The sequence below is a fragment of the Sparus aurata genome, chromosome 10 (assembly GCF_900880675.1).
Source record: "Sparus aurata chromosome 10, fSpaAur1.1, whole genome shotgun sequence".
NCBI lineage: Eukaryota > Metazoa > Chordata > Actinopteri > Spariformes > Sparidae > Sparus > Sparus aurata.
Window position 1 is genome coordinate 13,124,094 of NC_044196.1, and position 18,551 is coordinate 13,142,644.

General features: G+C 42.9%; 1 protein-coding gene across 2 annotated transcripts; it reads left to right on the plus strand.

Annotated features, from left to right (window-relative positions):
• Positions 1 to 1,137: 1,137 nt before the first annotated feature.
• gc2 (guanylyl cyclase 2) lies at positions 1,138 to 12,282 on the plus strand. Of its 2 annotated transcripts, XM_030429860.1 has the most exons (25): positions 1,138 to 1,377; positions 1,699 to 2,088; positions 2,388 to 2,516; positions 2,617 to 2,796; positions 3,187 to 3,304; positions 3,393 to 3,694; positions 3,877 to 4,008; positions 4,277 to 4,380; positions 4,685 to 4,803; positions 5,061 to 5,145; positions 5,251 to 5,347; positions 5,490 to 5,612; positions 5,832 to 5,912; positions 5,999 to 6,175; positions 6,418 to 6,574; positions 6,656 to 6,808; positions 7,149 to 7,297; positions 7,410 to 7,573; positions 7,657 to 7,849; positions 7,939 to 8,113; positions 8,217 to 8,315; positions 8,589 to 8,683; positions 8,772 to 8,857; positions 9,044 to 9,141; positions 10,363 to 10,471. In XM_030429860.1, the coding sequence occupies exons 2-24, from the start codon at positions 1,759 to 1,761 to the stop codon at positions 9,138 to 9,140; spliced, it is 3,345 nt and encodes a 1,114-aa protein (XP_030285720.1). In that variant the 5' UTR covers positions 1,138 to 1,377; positions 1,699 to 1,758; the 3' UTR covers position 9,141; positions 10,363 to 10,471. The 2 variants fall into 2 exon arrangements, with proteins under 2 accessions (XP_030285720.1, XP_030285719.1); XM_030429859.1 differs by lacking the exon at positions 9,044 to 9,141 and having other exon boundaries at positions 10,363 to 12,282.
• The last annotated feature ends 6,269 nt before the right edge of the window (positions 12,283 to 18,551 follow it).

Consider the following 18,551-nt stretch of genomic DNA (forward strand, 5'->3'; position numbering starts at 1 on the left):
AGTTTACGTTCATTAGCTGGAAAATGTTTGTTTTTGACACCAAGATGGGTTTATTTCTACAGGATGATGGTGAACTTTAACCAATTCGGTGAAATTAAAGGTGAAAAATGTAAAACAAGAAAAGGATAACGTAAATAAAAGCACTATATTGGCTTATTAAACAGGGATAAGGGACTTTCTTAGCATTAAATGCATGTTACATTCCGCTTACACCTACTTATTTCATTTCTGTGACAATCAAATTTAAATGTAAGGGTGAAAAATGTCCACCCAATGTCATTCACGACTGGTGTCTTTATTTACAGCCTTCAGGTGAGGCCTGGGTAAAAAAATACAATATATAATGTTATCGTGATATTTATTAAGCATTGCTCTTTCCTGATTTTAAAGGCCGTATCACCTTAAAGTGATCTCATTTTATGAATTTATCAAACTGTTGTACTTCCATTACTTGTTTTTACCAACTACAGTCATCATATCCACATTATTGATGATTATTGAACACAGATCTCATTGTGTTTACATTTACTCCCAAGGATTTAATTGCAATATCAATATTAATGTAGGGCGTAACACCTTGTTTTTAACCCTGCCGTGAGCATGCAAACACCCCTCAGGACTCGCCAATGTATCAGTAGTTTGCAAGCAACTAATACCGGGGACTCAGGTAATTATTATGATGATATTCTCTCAATTACGGGTCAATGAATATACTTTAAAAATAATATGATAATATGATGAGCCTGATGAAGTTAGGATGTATTCCTCTGCAGGACACAGAGTCACGAATGAAGCTACAGTAAAATATATTCTGTACATTAGTTTCCTATAATAAACATGAGGGATTGTAAAACTGTCATTAAATACCACATGTGCGTATAAAACATGGTGGATTCAGCCTTGCATGTTGGACCACCACTGCTGCTGCTGCATTCCTCTGCAGTCACACACGTGGTCCACACATGAAGCTGTAAAAACATAAAAAATCATTTTACGTTTCCATGTCTGACTGGACAAAACTGGAGGGTTAACCTCCAATCATCATCATCATCGTTTTCTCTTCACCTCAGTCGGTGCGGCTTATAGCTACATGGTCCTGATTGGATTTAATATAATCTGACAGGACGGGTCACACACTTGTTCTAGGTCGTCTCACACACCCATGTACGAGCCGTAAACCTCCTTCAGCTACATGTATTTATCCTCATAATGCATGTGAGCCTGAGTGTTTCCTAATGTCGGAGAGGTAATTACAGGATTTTATTTATTTCGGATGACTTTGCTGCCTTTTGGATGTTAACTGAAGAAGTAATGAAACTAGCTGCTGCTGTGACGCGTCAGTGCAGAGGGAAGACCTGTCCGTCTCATCAATGCATGGTAGGAATCCTTTAATGATGCACGATGGGTTATTGTTGTCTAAAAGCAGTTATGGAGGAAGTATTTAGATCCTTTATTTAAGCAGCACCACTATAAAATTACATATAAGTCAGAGTCCTGCATTGAACATCTAAGTATATTTTGGAAAATGTATGTTAACATATTCAGCAGTCACAGGGGCTTATATTCTGCAAAGCAAGTACTCTTGGTACTTCATGAAAATTAGCGTATAATACTTATGTACTTTTATTGGAGTACAATTTCATCCATCACAGTGGAAGTGCTATCCTTAACTTTTCTCCAAACCCTTCATTATTCCAGGAAAGCAACACCTTCAGACCGTCTTTGTCCAGGTGAGCTCTGAAGGTGGTGAACCTTGAGATGCGATCACAACGCCGTGCCTTCATCATCTTACCTCAAACATGGAAGCAGACAGCTCCAGATGTCGACCCAACATCCTTTCGTCCTCCTGTCACCCTCCCTCCATGGTCTCTCCTCCATGGCCTCCTGGGGTTCCTCCTGGCCTCCCTGTGTTTGTTTCCCTGCCCAGCTCAAGCTACCTGGTTTCAGGTCGGGGTAGTCGGACCGTGGGGGTGTGACCCTCTCTTTGCCAAGGCCCTTCCCAGCGTGGCGGCACAGCTCGCCGTCAACCGCATCAACAGGGACGCGTCGCTGTCCTACGCTGTTACGTTCGACTATGCTGTGCTGCAGGTACGATGCTGATCTCAGCTTCATCTGCCTAAAAAATGACGTGACTTCAACCGCTTGGTGAAGTAGATCAGTATGAAAAATGGGTGCTAATATACGTAATTGTCACAGTTTATATCTGTTAGCTAAGGTCAATTAGTTAGCTGAGGTAGCTAACGTAATACCACAAGGCAGTGAAGCTGAAAGAGGCAAAACAAGCACCTGAGAAATATGCAGATGAAATAAAGACTATTATATTATAATTTTTCCGTAAGCTAAGGGCACCACATTAGCTAAGGGAGCACTGGATTGTTATTTTTCAGGAGCCATGTGAGACATCACGGGGACTGGAGGCCTTCATGGGTTTCCACACCAAGGCCTCAGCGTACATTGGACCAGCCAACCCCGGATACTGTGATGCTGCTTCGATGCTGAGCAAAGGCTGGAACAAGGTGAGTGATGTTTCTGTATGGTGAATGGTATTTTAAAGGGACTGTAGATTTGTTTGTTTTATATTGTGACATGTCAATGTCTCCTACTTTACTCCTCCAGCCATTGTTTCCATGGGGATGTGTCGGCTACGAGCTGGATGATGTTCGTAGTCACCCGACCTTTGCCCGCTCCATGCCGAGGCCCACCTCAGTGCTGCTCAACATCATAAACTACTTCAGGTGGGCACACATCGGCATCATCTCTTCGTCCGAGGACATCTGGGTGGATACGGCCACCAAGGTTTGAATAGTTTTAATCTCTCACAGCTATTGGTAGATGCCTAGATCCTGATTATACCGTGAAACTGTTAGATGACGGAGGAACCCACAATTTGCTGGGACTTAAATACTTGAAGCCAACAAGAAACACCCCAGGTGCTAGCGCAAAATGTGGGCGTCATATGTTTCCAGAGATACGTTAAGTTTGTACATTTCGTACGTACCTAGCCACTCATTGGCTGTCGTGAGAAACATACATTTCCAACATTTATTCATGGAACCAGGTTGCACCAAAAATCATTTTTTCACTGAAACTTGCTATAAAGCTGCTGTTTCAGCACTCCTGCATTTACTTGTTTGGGTTAATAGATTTCGTCTTGTCAGTGAATATGTAGTTTCTTGTCCTGCCCAGGTAGCAGATTCCTTGAGGAGCCACGGTCTGCCGGTCAGACTGGTCAGTTTTATGGAGAACACACCTCATGGTATCAGACGCACTCTGACCAAACTCCGCAAGATGGGAGAAATTCGAAGTATGCTCCATTTCTTGTGATCAAAACACTTAAAAAGGACCTTGGTACTTTTCTTTCTTTAATCTTCATTGTATTTATTTCTATATAGTTGTGGTCCTCTGCATGCACTCGGCGCTGATAGGCGGCGAAGCCCAGAAGCTTCTCCTCGAGACGGCCTACGACATGCAGATGATCGACGGCTCCCTGGTCTTTATTCCTTACGACACCCTGCTCTACAGCCTGCCCTACCGCAATGTTTCTTACCCGGCTCTAAAGAGCAACAGCAAACTGCTGCGGGCCTACGACGCCGTGCTGACGGTCACCATCGACTCGCCACAGGTGTCGTTCTACGAGGCCTACAAAGAGGCCATGGAGAGGAGGGAAGTGGCGAGGACGCTGAAGCCACAGCAGGTGATGCATGGAAGTGAAGAGTTTGGATGAGTGGGCTTGTTCACTGTTAAGTAGGGTTGGTACCAAAAGTACTTGTACCGAATTCAAGGTACCGGTATGCTTACCGTATCAATTCTAATGTCAATGGTATCCAACCCAACAATTAGGATGCCACTGAGCAAGTCTGTTCATGTGTTCTGCAGGTGTCTCCTCTCTTCGGCACCATCTACAGCTCCATCCTCTTCACGGCTCATGCGGTGCATCGGGTCCGGCAATCTGGGGAGTGGATGTCCGGAGGAAACCTGGCAAGACACACCCGCAACCTGACATTCCAGGTACCAAGAGGCTCATAAATAAAACACACAATGTTTAAAACAGCCAGGAATACAGGAATGTACAAATAATCACTGGAGCCCTCATTTTTGGTACCAGTCACCTAAAGGTTGCGATACATCCTCCGTCCTAGTTCCGCTGAAACCTGTTTAGATGTTTTTGTGAAATCGCAACGACGAACAAACCAACCAACCAAGAAACGGACACGGATGAAAAGATAACCTCCATTGCAGATAATGTGACCCCTATCATATCTTATTTACGTTGCAGGGCTTCAGCCACCCCATTAAAACCGACAGCTCTGGAGCGGCTCTGCTGGACTACCTCATACTGGACACAGACGGACTCTCCTGGGAACTGAAGCCAACATACAGGTGCTTATCATTTCTTAATAACACAACCGGAGAAAATACAGGCAGGAAATAACTGTTTTTTTAACAATACTTAAAAGTCCACGTTGTTGGAAAGTTGATTATTTAGTCTCTTTCACAAGTATTTTGGTTGGTGTCCAGCCCGACCTACAACCATCATCATAAGTCACCTTTCTTACAAATTTGACCTTTGAATCATTCACACATAAGTCACTTGTCGCTAACAAGCAGCACCACACCTCATTTTCAGATATCAGTTTGACTCTTTTTCCTGCATAAATAACACGATTGAATTGATTAATGACAGGATCGACATGGAGGTGGGTATGGTGCGTTACCTTGGTCGAGAGATCCACTTCCCTCGTGGCTACAGACCTAGAAAAGACTCCTCCTGCTGGTTTACTCCTGGAGTCATCTGCTCAGGGGGTGAGGAATCAGTCCACGCTAGATGTTTTGGTTTTTAATCAAGGACCCTACAAATAAACACAGTCCTGCATGCATCCTCCACAAAACTTCTATTTTGTTTAGCTTGGATTGTTTATATCATTGCCAATAAAGTTCACCTGATGCTGTTTATCCAAAACATTCTGTAGCTGCTCGCTGCACAGCTGTTTAACCATCGTATCACTTCAGGTCAGAAATTCAAATTCTTTTCCACACAGACTCTTCTTTTTTTGTTCCAGGAGTGGATCTGTTCTCAACCATCAGCATGGGGCTTGGAGGGATGGCCAGCTCTGTTTTCGCTGTGTTGTTGCTTTACTGCATCAGGTACAAAGTCAGCAGGAAGTGTGAGGTCATGTCGGTCTAGACCGGAGGTTCTAAATCTGGAGTGTAAAATAATCTACCGCTCTCTCCTCTTGTCTCTCGTTATAGGCGACGCGTCAATCAGATTCGACTGGTTAAGGGTCCAAACAAGATCTTGCTGACTCTCGCAGATGTCACATTCATAAATCCATCGCTCAGCAACAAGGTCAGCCTCCGTCTGATTGGCAGTTCATTACACAAGTAAAACCATCTAAATAAATCCATGTTTCTTGGTGGATTAAGACATGATCAAAAATAAGCATGTTGCTGAGGTTGTCGTCTCTCTTCCTGAACTCGACGTCCTACAGAAGTTGAGTCTTGACGACAGCAGGGCCAGCGGCATGAGGAGCGTGTCAGAACGCAGCGTTGTGTCGCCGGTCTCCACCCAATCACCAGCCACCCACGAGAACTCCAATGTCGTCATCTACGAGGTGAGACAGTCAGTTTGTTTCACATAAGGCCAATCAAACACGAGGCTAAAAAGACAATAAGAAAACATTAAAATAGCATTTTAAAGATTAAAAAGACATAAACAGACAGAAATTTGCCACTTAACCAACCAAAATAATCTCAGAAATTTAGGAACTACCATAAGAAAAACAACAATCCTTTTCGAATTAAACCCCTGTTTGGTGTTTTCGCTCCTCCAGGGCGACTGGGCGTGGCTGAAGAGGCTCCCTGATGGGACGTTTGGCAGCATCAACCCCAAAACCAGCGATGTTTTTGAACTGGTGCGAGAGCGAAACAGAAAGTTGGAAAATAAATCGTACAGAAGACGCCACGAATAACAGAAATCTATTTGTCTTTTTTCTTACAGATGAAGGACATGCGTCACGAGAACGTCAACCCCTTCCTCGGCTTCTTTCACGACTGCTGTGTGTTCGCCATCGTGACCGAGTTCTGCTCCAGAGGGAGTCTGGAGGACCTGCTGCTGAACGACGACGTCAAACTGGACTGGATGTTCAAGTCGTCTCTGGTGCTGGATCTGATTAAGGTCAATAACACGGTCGCCTCCACTTACTGCTCAACTTCAAGTGTTGGATAAATTTGGAAGTTGGAACTATTTCTTGATTTCGTCGAGTTTAAAGTAATTAAACTTGTGACTTGAGTCTGACCTGAGTCCAGGGGTGTGTGTCAGTCCACACATCTAAGAGTCTTAGAAACGTGCTCAGCCCAAAAGTAGATCTTGAATTCTCAACAAATTCACATTTTGGATTTGTCTGTCTTCTGTCTTAGGGTATGAAGTACCTCCACCACCGCGGAGTGTCCCACAGTCGTCTGAAGTCCCGTAACTGTGTGGTGGATGGGCGGTTCGTCCTGAAGGTCACAGACTATGGCTACAACGAGGTTCTCGAGGCTCAGAGGTTCCCCTACATCGAACCTCCTGTAGACGGTGAGAGATCAGATTACAAACCGGGGTAACCTTGTTGTTTACCGCTACAGCAACAGACTGATGCAGTTCTTTGTGTTCCAGAGTTGCTGTGGACGGCTCCAGAGATCCTGAGGATCCCCGGGCAGCCGGGGCTTCACGGGTCTCTGCCCGGAGATGTGTACAGCTTCGGCATCGTCATGCAGGAGGTGGTGATGAGAGGACCTCCGTTCTGCATGATGGACCTGTCCGCCGCAGGCAAGAGAACAGCAACACAAACCTGAAAACACAGGATTAGAGACGTGTACTCTGATCAGTTCAGACCCCAATTTCTGATTTTGTTACGCTTACAACTGCGTTTACGTTAACTAAGAAATTAATTAAGTCCATCGGTGTTACCGAAATCCCAAGATGACGCTCTCAAATGAATCGTTGCCTCCACAACCCAAAGATACTCAGTTTACTGTCAGAGAGGAGAAAAGAAACCAGAAAAAAGATCCCGCTAACCCTCCAAAAATGACTCAAACCGATGAATCCATTCTCAAAATAGTTGGCGATTGATTCCAATTGTGACCGCTGATGTTTCTCTGTGTTTTAGACATAATCGAGAAGCTGCGTAAGCCTCCTCCTCTGTTTCGCCCAGTGGTCAGTCAGGACTGTGCTCCGTTAGAGTGCATCCAGCTGATGAAGCAGTGTTGGACCGAACAGCCCGACAAGAGGCCGGGCTTTGACGAGATCTTCGACCAGGTGGGTCTTTTTATTGAGAAAATAATTATCGGGTTGTGTCGCCTTTACTGTACTCAATCTATAAAAACATATTCCTGTACTTCCCGTCTCTTCTTCCTTCCCGTCCTCTCAGTTCAAGAACATCAACAAGGGGAAGAAGACCAACATTATCGACTCCATGCTGAGGATGCTGGAGCAGTACTCGTCCAACCTGGAGGAGCTGATCAGAGAGCGAACGGAGGAGCTGGAGATCGAGAAACAGAAGACGGAGAAGCTGCTGACACAGATGCTGCCTCCGTGAGTCCGCGAGGGCGAAACACAACAGCGCGGCGACACGCGCAGTTTAAAACACGCTGAGATGTGTTTTCTCCTCTCCTCAGGTCCGTGGCCGAGGCTCTGAAGGTGGGCGGGACCGTCGAACCGGAGCATTTTGACAGCGTGACGATTTACTTCAGCGACATCGTCGGCTTCACCACCATCTCAGCCAACAGCGAGCCCATCGAGGTGGTCGACCTGCTCAACGACCTCTACACTGTCTTCGACGCCATCATAGGAAACCACGACGTCTACAAGGTGCCGCGTTGACTCTCTTCAGCTGTGGTATCAGGCCTTAAACCTCATTGCATCTCATTGTTCTACGGTTCTACTGTGTTCTAATCCAGGTGGAGACTATCGGTGATGCCTACATGGTGGCGTCAGGTCTTCCCGTCCCGAACGACAACCGCCACGCTGCAGAGATAGCTAACATGGCCCTCGACATCCTGAGCGCCGTGGGAACCTTCAAAATGAGGCACATGCCCGACGTTCCTGTCAGGATACGTATCGGACTGCACACAGGTGACTTTCTAGTCTCTCTTTTCCGTTGTTTCCTGTCGTCACCTCTAACACAATGCCCTCAGCCTTCTGGAAAAAGCAATAACTCCACCTGTGTTGGTTGTAGGTCCATGTGTAGCGGGCGTGGTCGGTCTCACGATGCCTCGCTACTGTCTGTTTGGAGACACAGTGACAACCGCCTCTCGTATGGAGTCCGGCGGGATGCGTAAGTTACCGGCCAACAAAACAGCTGAAAGATCGCTTGAGGAACTGTTTATGGACAAAGTAACCAGCCAGAAATGGTTGTTTTTGTACCCAACAGATTAAGTATTCTGATCAGGTACTTGTGTTTATTAAGAACAACAAGCAAACACTTGCTGGTTCCAGCTTCTTAAATTTCTGATCCCAGTGACATATGTTTCCAGATCCATGATGTTTTTGATGTTTTTTTAATTTCCCACCACCTGGAAAGGATATTTTACTCTTTCGTTTGCTGCAGCCTACAGGATCCACGTCCACCAGAGTACGGTGAAGGTCCTGCGGGAGCTAAATCTCGGCTACAAGGTCGAGTTGAGAGGCAGGACGGACGTCAAGGCAAGATTTCTGCTTGTGGATGGAAGGAAAGTCTGAAGTTACTGCTTCTTTCCGTGTCTTCCTGTTAATGTCCCTGTCTCTTTCTCAGGGGAAAGGAATCGAGGAGACGTACTGGCTTGTAGGGAGGGATGGATTTACAAAGCCTCTGCCTGTTCCTCCGGAGGTCAAGCCCGGGTACGAACATCTGCTCTTTTCTCCTCCTCCTTCAGTCCTCTTCCTCTGATCCACACTTTTTCAAAAATTGTTTTGCAGAATTGTTGGCCACCCAAGTACTGAAAATGTAGCCGAGCTGACTGGCTTCAGGACTAGTGTTTGCATGTGTGTTTGCTGTGTTCACGCTGTTCACTTCGTCCCCAACAGGCAATCGGCCCACGGGCTGCAGCTCGCCGAGATAGCCCAGTACAAGAAACGGAAAGTCGCGACACAACAGGAACAACTTGCAAAGAAGAAAAACTGAGGTAATGTTATGCATTATCAAAAAATGTATAACATTACTGGCTTGGTTGGCAACGTGACTCGGCCTCTGGCAAACACAGTTCAGGGACTCGTTGAAGCGTGAACCGTCTCGAGGTGTCACTGCAGTTTGTTTGCATTTTGAACATGACCCCGAAAAGAAGGAGGAAATCTTGGCCACAGGAAGAAGCAGCTTGTCGAACATGGAGTTGTATATTATTAGAGAAAGAGATGAGAAAAAGTTTTCCATCTTGAAACTGCAGACGAAATTTCAAAATACAATCTCTGAACCAAGCTTAACAAAGATATTTAGCTGTTTAATCGGAATTTGTTTCTAACCAGCTTCTTTTTAAAGGGAAATACTGGTATTTTTAAACCTGAGCCATATAATTTTGTATTTTTTTGTGTCTAAACGACTCATATTTACAAAAGGCTTTGGAATCGCTCCAGCAGACGGCTGCAATCCTTTGGGGCAACTGCAATCACCAAAGCTAGGTCTGGCAAAAGTTCACGTTCTTGCCACTAACAGGCTTATGTTTGATAATCTAAGTGGTTTTTCCCAAATAATAATATCAGTTTTGTTAGTTTCAAGTTTCTCTCTGGAATCCTGTGTGATGTGAGTTGTTGGGGAAAGACCACGATGGAAACGTGAGTCGAGGTTGGAGAGAGAGGAAGTGCCGGCTAGAGTTTATTTCCAAAGTCGTGGCTGAATATTGAACTGATCTTGACGATCTAGATGAGGCAACAGCTCAATTCTCATGGTGTCTCTGTGGGAAGCCTTTCCACAATGTTGACAGACAGTTAGAATACGTTTAAAAGCCCAAAACAAACATTTCCATGGATGGATTTCTGTGGACGTGACTTTGACGGTCGCAGTTGCCCCAAAGGATCGTTCATTGTAGCTGCCAGCTGAGGCAATCTGCCCAGACATCTAATATAGGTTTAAAATGCCAGAATTCCCCTTTAACTAAACATTTCGTCTAAGATTTCAAGTGGGTCATGTTTCTGTTTAAGATCCAAGTGAATGCAAAATAAACGGCGGCAAACATCTTGAGGGCGGTTCATTCTGAAGAATGTGGGCATTTTGAATTGTTGGTCACTTACACAACTCAGTTCTTCTACTTTACAAGTTCTTTAAGTACTAAAAGTGAACATGTCTGTGGAAACTTCAAAAAATCTATTTATCACAGTTTTTCTCCCTCTGTCCTCCTTCTGCTCTTCCTCAGCACCAGCATCAGCATCGCAGCGGGCGAGTCGAAGGACCTGAAGCGGGCGTTTTACAAGGCAGTGAAGAAGATCTATCACGTCCACGTCGTGACTCAGTTTCAGGCGCACGATGACGACAACGTCTTGATGGCGCACCACTGACCGGCCAGTGATCTACCGTCAGTGACCACAGGGAACCTTATATTTCCTCGCTAGCGTTCACCCGGGGGGAGGAAGAGGCTAGTGAAAGTGATAGCTCAGATTAACACCGTGTGTCTGCATTAACAGCTTGAGTTGAGTCCTGTGTGGGACGATGTTTAGAGGCAGAGCGGTGACTCAGCAAAGCCGGGATCTACAGACGCCGCCTGTCAGCAGCGGAGGAGGAGATAATCTCTTCACTTCTTCCTCCTGCGCCTCCCTGTTTCTCTTACTGAAGCAACAGAGGGGATGAAAAGAGGGAAACTGGCAATACAATGTCATTATTTCGAGATGCTAAAGTCATTGTGTTGAGAATGTCCCTCATTATTTTGAGAAACAATGCGATTATAGTACGATAGAGTCTTTATTTTTGAGATACATCATTAATATGTGAAGGTTTCTCATTGTTTTGAGGTGGTAAGTAACTCTCTCAATAGTTTATTATTCGTTTGAGACACTAAGTCATTATTTTGAGGTACCCGAGAGAGTTTCTCATCATTTTGCGATACTACTTTGTTATTTTGTGACACGTAAGTCATTATTTTGAGGGGCCGCAGCATCACAATCCATAATCATGAATGTTTTTTTTGGTAAACCAGTGACTCTGGTTTGATAACAACAAACTGACCTGATCTAAAATGTGGAATAGTCGTGTAGTGGCATACAGTTTACATTCCCAGGATTATTAAAGGCTGAAAACAGTCCTGATAGTGGATAACAACTCATTGCTGTTGTTTGTTTCTTTCATTTTTTAAATCTCGTTGCCACCCACGATTGGATTTGGGGATGGGGTTTTTTTTTTAATCCTCCAGCAGGGAGGAAATTCTCTCTGATTTGAATATCCTCACAAACACTTGATGTACACTGATGTTTAGATATTTAAATGTAGGTCATAAATGTTTATCTCACTGTTTTTTTTTCATATATATATCCAACCCTGCACTGTTTAAAGATACATGTGTTGCTTGTAGTTGGAAAAACCTCCTGACTTTTTAGTAATGAGTGATCAGATTCTTATTTTTGTGAATCAAACCTGCCTGAGAAACTCTGCAATAAATGAGTTGGTCCTTGAATCAGGTGTAAACATGTGTGTATGTCTGACACAGAATCAGCTGACTCACAGTTTGTTGGTGTAGCTGAGCGTCCAGGTGTAGAAACAGGCCCACAGCGCCCTCTGGTGACGCGTCAGGCAGTAAACTGAAGTTTGTTTAAACTACAGATGGCATCCTGGAAGCTGTGAGGATTATCCCTGCTGATCCTCACCGAGTGTGTGTGTGTGTGTGTGTGTGTGTGTGTGTGTGTGTGTGTGGCGATCAGTTTAAAATCCATAAACTGACAGGCAGCCTCCCTCCTGAATGTACAGTATGTATACGTTCAAGATGGTGGATGAAGTTCTCAGATGTTTTTCTACTCGAGTAAAAAGGATATGAAACAAAGTAAACGTATTCCAATACGGATAAAAAAATATATGTAATTAGATTACAGTTACATGCAGGGAAAAGGGGATTACTAACAGGATTATAATTCTAAAATAAAGAATGATTATCTAGGTCCGTAACCATGACAACACTCTGGTCTGGAGTGTGTGTTTTTACAAGACACACACTCGTTATTAAGATTAAATAGAAGTAATTGTTAATCATACTTCTCTCTCTCTTGTCTGCATTTGCATGTGATTGACTGACAATATTTTTATCAGATTAATTTGTACCTGAATCAGAAGAAAGTTAAAGTCATATTTATGTATGTGTGCGAGTGTGTGTGTGTGTGTGTGTGTGTGTGTATACATTAAACTTAAATATGCACACATATATAAAGAAAAAAATAGAGTATTGATGATAAGAAATAAGTATATGTATATATAAATATATGTAAGTTTATGTGTCTATATGTATATGTATGATATATATATGTATAGTTGTAGTTGTGCAACACATACAGAACACACACACACACACATATATGTTGTACAAGTACATTTACTGACATATATTTCAAACACACACATTTATATCAGACATGTGTGTGCGTGTCTGTTTGATATATATACGTTCTGTATGTAAACATTAATATGTTGTGCAAGTACAATTGTACATATATACCATATATATATAACTATATACATATCTCTATTCTTATTTATTATCATCTATGCTCCGTTTTAAATGTCCAATTTCTCTTTTCTGTAACTTTTGTCCTCTAGAAAGAAACGAGAAGGCAGCTGTGACAAAATAAAGAGTGAAATCTTCATTTTTATCACATATCATACAATTTTCAACATTAGGAAACTGAAGCTGGTAAATTTGTTAATGGTATATTGTGAAAGCAGGATTTAACTGTTGTAGCTGGTTAAAGGTGGAGCTCATTTTGAAACGCTTTGTATACGACTGTAACTAAAGATTAAGTTCTTCATGTATTAATATTAACCTCTGAGATCTGTAACATCTTATAGACGTGGTTTACATTTCAACCTAAAGCCAGTCAGCGACGAGCTGTCGTGTGTCGGAGCTGTGAAGCTGAGATTATCGGGGGGATTTCCACGGTGATCCAGGCGTTAATGGCTGCTTGATTGGGGGGCAGGAGGAGGATTTCAGTATAGATTATGATACAGTGACATGTAGAACAGGGAGGAATATGGAAGGGCATGTTGAGGAATGGGCAGATTAGACCTGGATTACTGGTGTGAATGTGAGCCGGGTTGAGACCCTATAGAGCAATAAAACATAGATACATGAAGTCAGTTACATTCAGTTGCTTCTTGCTGAGAGTTACTTCAGGAAGTTAGCCTAGCTTAGCACAAAAAGATAAAGCAGGGGGAAAAGGCTAGTCTGTATTGAAAGTTACGAAATATATACGTCTTTTTAAAACTTTCCACACACAAACTACAAACATGTATTGTTGATTTAGGTGAGTTACCACACGTATGCTACATACATTTGTTAGCATGCAACGGCCAGGTGCAGTGACTGTGACGTAAAGGGTCGCTCCGCCAATTCTTACACAACTCACACACACAAAATTCCAAGTAATTCATGTCTACAGAAGCCCAGAGAGGCCAAATTTGATTGAAAATTGTTATTTACACCCTTTTAAAAAGTTGAAATCTTGCTAAAAGTGTAAGCGAACACTTTCTACATAAAAAAGACATTAAAGTATCAAGTTAAGTCCAAAAGGAACAGGAAGTATAAAAGCCCAAACTGATCATTTACACAACATAGACGCACCAAATGTTGAGAGTTAAACCCTGGTTTAATCCACTACTTTTGTCCAACCATGTGACCTTCGGGAGGCTTATAGATTGTGCTTTTCTTTTACAGTACAACACTTACAACATGTTAATGTAGCTGGTATAAAACCACACATTCAATATATGTCTTATGTTTTAGTTGTATGTTGCATTTGTTGAGTATTTTCCCAATTAAATTAGTTGTTTGGGTCAATAAAATGTCAGAAAATGGTTCAAATGACGTTGTCAAACGTCTTGTTTTGTCCAGAAGTTTGAGATGTTCAGTTTGTTGTCACAGAGGAGGAAAGAAAACCAGGAAAAATTCACAAAATAATCGTTTAAACGCAGCCTTCGGGAACCGGTCACACTCGAGTGGTTCCAGCTCTCACACAACTCCTTCTGAATACAGTTTATTAATAACAAATGTGAGCAATCGCTGAACCACAGAAGTCAAAGTTACTTCATGTGCAGGTTTTTAACATTTTGTTCCCACTTGAATAAATAACCAGTGTGTGTGTGTGTGTGTGTGTGTGTTTAAATCGTCAACAGCAGCAGCGATGTCGCAACTGTGCTGAAATAACAGCCTGAGTGTGTAACAAAGGGAAGCATGCTCTCCTTTGTGCTTCCTGTGTGTGTGTTTCAGCTTTGTTGGCTCTGCTCCTTTGTTGCAAGTACAATAGCAGCGGCTGATTTCTCGCTGCAGGGAGTCATGGCGACCAGCAGAGGGCGCTGTCGCCCGGCAACTGCCAATCAGGAAGGAGAGGAGGAGAGAGAAGCATGATAGTAAGAATCAAGAGGTGGTGGAAACAGGAAGAGGTGACTGAGTAGATGTAACAAAAAAAACAAACCGCTAAAAGCTAAATAAATGTATGTTTTTATAAATTAATGACAATTTCAACACTTTGTTTTAGTTATTTTGACAACTTTACTTTTGTTTACTCCAGTTTTATTGCATTAACGCAGGAATTTGCAACGTTTCGGCACAAAATTTAAAAAAATAAAAGTCTAAAGTGATGAGAGCAGCAGACAAACATTAACTGGAGAGTTTTAAAGCCATAAAACACAAAGAAATTGTTACATTATTGATATTACTTAATTACAAGTAAATCTGCTGGTATTAACATGATAATTAGGTAAAAGTAAAAAAAAAAACATTCCTCTTAAATGCTACTCAGTGTATTAGTTACTTTTTAATGGTTGGTGTTTATTGAATTTATCAATAGAAGAATAGCCTTATTTAATTACTTCCATCCCTGTATATAATATAACAAACTGCTCCATTTCAAGGCCATACGACCAAAGTTTCAGGTTCAGTCACACTTGAGGAAAAGTATGGAAGTAACTGATATTAAAATGTACTAAAATCTGACTTTACTTCAAAAAAGTCGAGTAAATCGATTGCTTCAAATCACCAAGAAAAGTAAAGTCAACTTTTAAAATGTACACTTTGAGAATACGCGTAGTTAAATTTCAAAAATAGAAAAAAATAAAGTCTATATCTACACGTTGATCAATTATCAGCCTGGCTGTTTATTTAACCTGCTTTCCTCTGATTACCCATAAAAACAAAAGAATGTAAAAAAATAAAATAGCTTTGTTTCTCTGAAGCAGCATTTTATCTGCAGCGTAACTAAAATGACCAGATAAAAGTAGTAAAACTACAATATTTGCCTTTGTGGGAAGTTTTAAGCAGCTGAAAATGGAACAAACACCAATTAAGTACCACAAAATGGTACTTAGTTACATCACATCACTGCACATGTGAGCAGAAGTCAGCAGAATCCACTTCCTCCTGTGCGTCTGCAGACTCAGACGACTGTTAGTCAATCACTGTCCGAGAGCACTTCAACCAAATAAATGACCCGAGGCGACGGGGCAACATTTGCATCATCAAGCCGACGAGCCGGTTGCTAGTTTGACTGACGCTGCTCACGCTCCGACACATGCAAACACACCGTCTAGCCTCCGCAGTCTCTCCCAAACGGCTGGAATCGGTGTCAAATTCTCAGGAAATCACCGCACATCAACCTGTTTTTCCACAAAAGTCTCTACTTGGCTCTATCACACCATTTATTTGGAAAACAGGTACATAAAACTCCCCAGAATTCAGGATTCTGAAGAAATTCAACTGTAAACCAAAAAAAAAAAAAGCAGATCCAGACATGAACCTCTGTTAATGTTACACGTGAGGGTGAAAGGTTGTTTTGCTCAGCTTTCCTCACAGCAGCAGAGTCAGCGCAGGAGAGGAGGGGAGGTCGAGGGGGTTCGCCGTGGGGTTCGACTGGTCTCACGCCAGACGTTGGGAGGTTAGCAGAACCGGGCTTCCTTTGAAAAGCAGCTGATATCTCCCCGGGGAAGAGTTGGGTTGCCCCGTCGGCTCGACTGGTAGCTCGCCATCATTGTGGGGACGGATCGGGGGCCGGTAATTCCCGGCTGTCACAATGCTGTGCGGTTTTCTTTTCCATAACAAGAGGTTAAAGAGGTGAAAGAGTGAGAGAGAAGGGGGCTCGTGCAGTCAGAGAACTTCGATAACACTGTCTTTACCTCTCGTGTCGATAAAGATAATTAAATTATGGGTTTCTTTGCAAAGTTTACCTTAAGAAGCCTCGCAATTGTCCGGCGTATCGTCAGTCAGCATTTTAGAGCATCAAGTAGATCGATATCACAGAGGAAATGAGCCAGGGAGCACATTTAGCCTAGCCTAGCATAAATACTGGAAGCAGAAAAAGAGAAGACAGCTAAAAATATACCTCCAAGCTACTCAGTTCACCTTGTTAACTAGGAAACTAGTTCAATATTCCTCAAAGAATTGCCTGGATTTTGTAAAGAGGGACTAAAAAGTGCACAAGTGTAGCAACTTCCTGTGTCTTCTACGGCGCTGAGCGCAGTTAGCCTAGCTGAAATAAACAGCCTAAACTTGCAAGCAAACATATTCGGGACAAGTTTTTTAGTCACTATTATCATGCGTGCAGCTCGGCTAGGTAGCTAGTTAGCCATGTCGAAAAAATGGCATCCCCTTTTTAATCCTGCACTTGACTGATCACCTGTTTCTCGAGTCAGCGGAGATAGGCAAGGCTAGCTAGCATTTGAAGGCTAACAGCCTGATAATCTAACTTGAACTTCATGCTAGTCGAGGGATGGTGGAGGTGCGTTTTGTGAGCGACATTAGCCGGCTAGCTTAGCAACAACAGCACTGATTGCTAGGATAACTATATTATATGTATTTAAGAACTACAGCTACTTTATCATTTTGGGTCATATTTATAAGTGCTGCTAAATAGCTAGCTGGCTATGTTGCCCAGATGGATGGCATCCCCATTCTAAATCCATGGCATGTCCTGGGAAGTGAACGGCCAGAGACTGAATTGATATTTGACATCGACACTGACCTTTGAAAGAGAAGATGACAAAAACAAAGTGGAGGTGTGATACGATCAGAAGCTAAAGAACAGCCACTGAACTGACCTTGCGATGAAACCCTTCCAAAAAAGTCAGACTCATCCTTTAACTTCGTATAAGTGTATACAATAGAATAATATAATTATATACGTTATAATATAGAGGATAATGGAACAGGAATGGATTGAAATGACTGATTTTTACTGCTGTGCGGTGACAGACTCGGAGGCACACTCAGACAGGTGGTCCTGCATATCCCCGCTGGTAAAACACGGCAGCGGCTCTGCCAGGCTGAAGGGTACGAGTCCCGGCGGGGCCAGCTGCACCACACATGATCCCACTCATGATACTGAAAGGTGTTCGGGATAAAAGGCTCCAGCAAATTGTTGCATGCAAAGTGTAGTAGAGGCTCGGAAAGCCGAGCGTGGCATTCTCCGAGGCGCGCAAAGAACACCGATACGTCCCCTGGGCCGAGGGGGGAGTCCTCCTTAATGACTCCATCTAGGTTCCCATGGAAAACACAGCTGGGGCTCGAGTCTCCAAGCTCTCTTAAGAAGTGTTTAGTGCCACATGTAGCTGCCCGAAAAAACAAAAAAAACAGAGCATAAAATCACTCGAGTGTGGCGCGCGGTCGATGCCGAGGACGGATCCAATCCGAAGTCGACACCTGTGCCAAAGCGGGGTTTGGTTTTAGTCGGAAAAAAGGGTGCAGGCCATGTTAGGTCACTCCGGCTGGCTTGACCCTCGCTGACACCGAGGCTGGCAAGCGCCCAAACTCACCAGTGGGTTCTCACATGACTGGAGCAGCTATGTGTTTTAGTAAACCTCAAGCCGTTTGGGGAGCTGTTAGTATCCTCAGTGTTTTGGGTTAAGGAGCTAAAGACACAAAAAGAAGCTTTTTTCTAAAGGTGAAAAAGAGAGAAAAGAGGGACAGTAAACACTTGAAGTGAAGTGTGTGAAAGAGGCAAAAAGAAACAGACACGTTGTAATCAATATATAATTATGAGGTGTTTTTGCATTCTCATTTTCTACACTTCAAAAAGGAAAACTGTGCACGTCTCTGCATTAATCTGACAACTACAGCTACTTATCACTATGCAGAATAAGATTTTACAATGACAAATGACAATAATTTGCACAATATGTGATGGATAGATGTGGCCTATGTCGACTTCATTACATCGAGCTCCATGCGAACAAACAAAACTCTTGCAAAACTTCACTTTTAACTTTTCTCTCTCCGTCCACTCTGTTAATATTTTAGTGAATCACATGTATGTATTCATATTTGTGTGAAAATTGTGATATTGGTAACATTTTAAGTGTTATAAAAATGTACAAGAAGTGACAAACTATTACTATTTTTTGTGGAGCATTTATGAATAA